The 4,002-nt window shown below is 38.5% G+C and overlaps 1 protein-coding gene across 1 annotated transcript in view; it reads right to left on the minus strand.

The window, feature by feature from the left end:
- Positions 1-4,002, minus strand: part of gm2a (ganglioside GM2 activator) — a 9,405-nt gene continuing 5,403 nt past the window's right edge. The window contains exons 3-4 of the mRNA XM_005737757.2: positions 1,571-1,753; positions 1-1,426 (exon numbers count right to left, since the gene is read on the minus strand). Coding sequence (XP_005737814.1) covers positions 1,271-1,426; positions 1,571-1,753 — 339 coding nt within the window. The 3' untranslated portion in view covers positions 1-1,270. The remainder of the gene's footprint in view (positions 1,427-1,570; positions 1,754-4,002) is intronic.

The following is a 4,002-nucleotide window of genomic DNA, read 5'->3' on the forward strand; positions in this document are numbered from 1 at the left end:
ATGTGATAAAGTTTATTTAAAGCTGTGTTGAATCAGTCAAATGTATAACAGCAACATTTCTCTGTGATCATCACACAAGAAAAATTTGAACTCTGATTTACATGAATCAAAGAAAGAATGAATCAGGCACTTAGCAACAACAAAGAGTTAAAAAAAAAAAAAACAACCCCATAGTGATAACAACAATAATAATACTAATAATAAGGTCATTCACAATAACTGAACAGTCAAAACTGGCTCCCAGTTAAAATAACACATGTGACATTATCCCCAAAAAAAAAAAGAAAAAGAAAAAAAAAAAGAAAAAAGCACAGAATGTTTAAAAATAAGAAATAAATTAGACAAATGTTAGCAGGTTTTTAGACAGTAGCACTAAAATTCAGTGAGCTGCAACATCATTTTGTTCCAAGTTTTGTCATGAGGACCGCTGACGGCTGAATTATGAAGAAATCATAAACAGACAGCCATCCCCTCCATCTTACAGTCTTTATTATTACAGGAGCAAGAGCTCCAGTGGTTATTCTTTATGTTAATGGTGACAGGTTTAGTTCCTCAGGACACATGAAACCAGTCAGACCTTTGGGGACTGACTGAGGTGCAGGACTGGTTGAATAACTGAAGGTTGAGATTTAGTTTTGCTTTAAGCTCCACTTGAGTCTAAAGAGATTGGTTTCTATTATTTCATTAAGAGTATTCATGTGATTTATTTCAGCATATTTATGCATCTCTGTCATCCATGTTTTAATCTATTTTCCTTCATGTGAGCAGATCATTTCATACCTGTGATAATAATAATGTCATATTTCGACATAAAGGCTTCGCTTTTTCCTAATTAGTTTTTCTGTTACTGCAGGAAATGAAAACTATAAAAAGTTGATGAACAACAGGAACTTCAGTAGCTTTTCCAGCAATTAAAAGTAGTTTTAATAAAATTTCAGCTCCTGTAAAATCGTTCTCAATGGTTAAAAAGCACGATAAGAGGTCCAGCAGATACAGTGACGCAGTTTGTGTTCATACAGAGTGAAAGAAGAGCAGCTTGGATGCATCTTAACGTGGAGAAAACCTGTAATTTCACTAAAGAGAATGTTTCAGTGCATCACTGCGCCTGGTTTCGTACATTGCTGCAGGAGCTCATGTTCTGTGCGTTTCATCCCATAAAACCTGTTTTTGTAGTCTTTTCTTCTGATTATTATCCCACATCTCCCCTCCCTCATTGGTGAAAACTTTTTTCATTTCCCAGTTTTAAAACCATGAGGCTCCGGCTGACGGCTCAGTCTGAGTGGATGGAGAGCGTGACTTTGAGGCAGCCCAGCTCTTTGCCCTGACTGCCGAGGACCCCCTGAACCCGGTAGTCCCCGTTAGTCAGCCAGTAGGGCAGATCGATGTTGGGCAGGTAGAAGATTGACTGTGGCAACGTGTATGAACCCTGAGAACAGAGAGGGAGAGTCATGGTGTTTCATCATGTTTAAAGGTCACAGAGCTCAGGGCTCATGTTTCATCCCTAAATGGTTTTCTACACGTTTCAATCTCAGCTACTGAGAAGTGATCTGATTTGAAATCAAAGACTTACAGCTTTGAAGGGGCAGTGGCAGGGTAGGCCGTAGGTGTGCAGCGGTTCGGGACAGTCCTGACCGGGCGGGATCAGCTGGCTCAGGATATCGCAGGCATCCTTATAGTGACAACTGCCCACCTCATCCAGACAGGGCACCTTCACCCAGAAACCTGCCACCTCCTTCTCCAGAGTTACATTTAGCTAAAGATTGAGAGGAGACAGAGAAACAGCAGCACATGTGTTAAAAATGCTGCAGCGTCACCAGCGCCATGCCGCAACCTTAATCCTGTTGAGAGGAAACTGTGATACTCGACATACTTCCATATGCCTTTATCATAGCAAGTGCTAGGTATTTGGTTTTTAACTTAAATCTACAAATCTGCAGGAAGCTTCAGTTTATTGCCTCAGTATGTGCAGAGTTTTGAAACTCCAGTTTCCTCAGCTCTCCACATAGCAGGTTCCTTCATCAGCGTGAACAAGACGCAACAACAGCCACATAAGCATGTCAGAATTATTTTCAATTTTACAAAAAGCATCATAAAAATAAGATAAAATAAAGAAAAACATCAGCAGGTTGAAGCAAACGTAAAAACTAAAAGTGGCCAAACATGATGCAGTGACCTTTGATTTGGTGAAGGTAGAATAGAACTCCTCATCACCACAATCGCCTCAGGTTAATTACCCACTGCAGCAAATCCAAGAACTCTAAAAGAAATTTGAGGAGACCTCGAAGAGGATCATAATCAGAGTTTTACAGTTCATGCTTATCACTGCACATGTGACAAAGAACAAGTTCTGCTGAGTGATAAAGTTTCTTTTCCCGTTTCAGACGCATGATTGCCGCTTTACAGCTGGAAAGGGAAAAAAAAAAAAAAAAACCTCCAAGTGCCTCTCACATCCTTAAACACACCATCACCACCTACTAACTACATTACCTTCTAGCTGCTCTGTAATAAACTGTGACATAATCACCAAAAAAAAAACAATAAAAACCTGAGGCCACACACGACACAAATTCCCATCCTAATAAGGACACACACACACCATCTTAGTTTTCAAATATGAACATGGAGCAAAGATGAAAAACAGCAGGCTTCAAAGCAATCGTCATGGCGATTCTACTTTACAAACAGACTGCTCACACTGTAACAGGATCACTGTTATCTGCTGAAGATCAGGTGTAGCTGTGGGTTGTCTTTGTGTTAGAACGGTGTGTGTCTGCGTCAGCAGTATAATCCAGATAATTCACAGTTTGAATTTTACCGTCACGCTCTTGTCCTTTCATGTGATAAAAATAAAAGTAATGTCCACCATCGTCGTCCTCCCTGCACACAAACTGAAATCAGCTGATCGTAGCGACGTATGCATGAAGAAAACAACGTGGTTGGTGGTGTTTTGTCTCTCTCTTGGTTCGCAGTGCAGGTAAAGAACTTTGGTCACACAAGTAACCACATAATTGTAACTGTGTGATGTGATTACGGACTTTAGTCCAGTAGCTCATTATATTACTGTGATCCTGAAGAATGTAATGTGTCACTGTGTATCAATCATACACTGCAGTTTTTAATATTGCTGTTAAACATTATAATATGGCTGTGTCTAGTTTGCAGAATGATTTAAATTTAAAAATCTTAAACCTGTAAAAATAAATGACAGCCCTGATCCAGGGGGTGTCCGTGTGTAGGCCTCACAGGAGGCAACTGGTTGTCTATTTAGTTATTTATTTGGTTAATATGTGTACAAATAAACCAATTGAGGAATGAAAGAAAAGAAAACTGAATAAAATCCAATAAAACCTGACTGCTCTGTGCCATCAGGTGTTTCTTCTAAATGCTTTATATATCTTGGCAAACCGGACAGTATTTTTATTCCTCTGTATCAAACACAGATTGGAAACAGGAAGTGGTTTTCATGCGTGCTTCTAAGTAAAGTTGAAATATATAAAGTAATAATACCTTTCTAATATTTCTGTCTCCTCATTCTGATGATGTTAGCTCATTCATCTCTCTTCTGGACCATTTCCAGTTCTTTATTTGGCGCATGTGACCATGCTTCACAGACAAGCTTCCGTTTTCAGTGTACCATGTAACCCAAACAACATTCTTTGTTTAATTTCATTTTCCAAGATTAAAGACTAATCAACGGCTTCAAGTCTACACCACAAGTTGCACACACATTCTGTAGATATAGATATATACATGAAAACTTGATGTTTTTTAATTTTGTTTAAAAGTTTTTCTTGTTTCTCTTGTTATTTTTGAATGTTCAAAATAAATTCTATCTATCTATCTATCTATCTATCTATCTATCTATCTATCTCACAAATAGGGATGGGTATCGTCTAGGTTTTATCCAATACCAGTACCAAACCGGTACTTTTGAAACGGTGCTTAAAGAATGAAGAACACAAACTTTGTCCAAAAACCTCTCATGTTTAGCTGTTTTTTTTT

Source organism: Pundamilia nyererei, unplaced genomic scaffold, assembly GCF_000239375.1.
Source record: "Pundamilia nyererei isolate P.nyererei 1_Seehausen unplaced genomic scaffold, PunNye1.0 scaffold00079, whole genome shotgun sequence".
In the NCBI taxonomy this organism is placed as follows: domain Eukaryota; kingdom Metazoa; phylum Chordata; class Actinopteri; order Cichliformes; family Cichlidae; genus Pundamilia; species Pundamilia nyererei.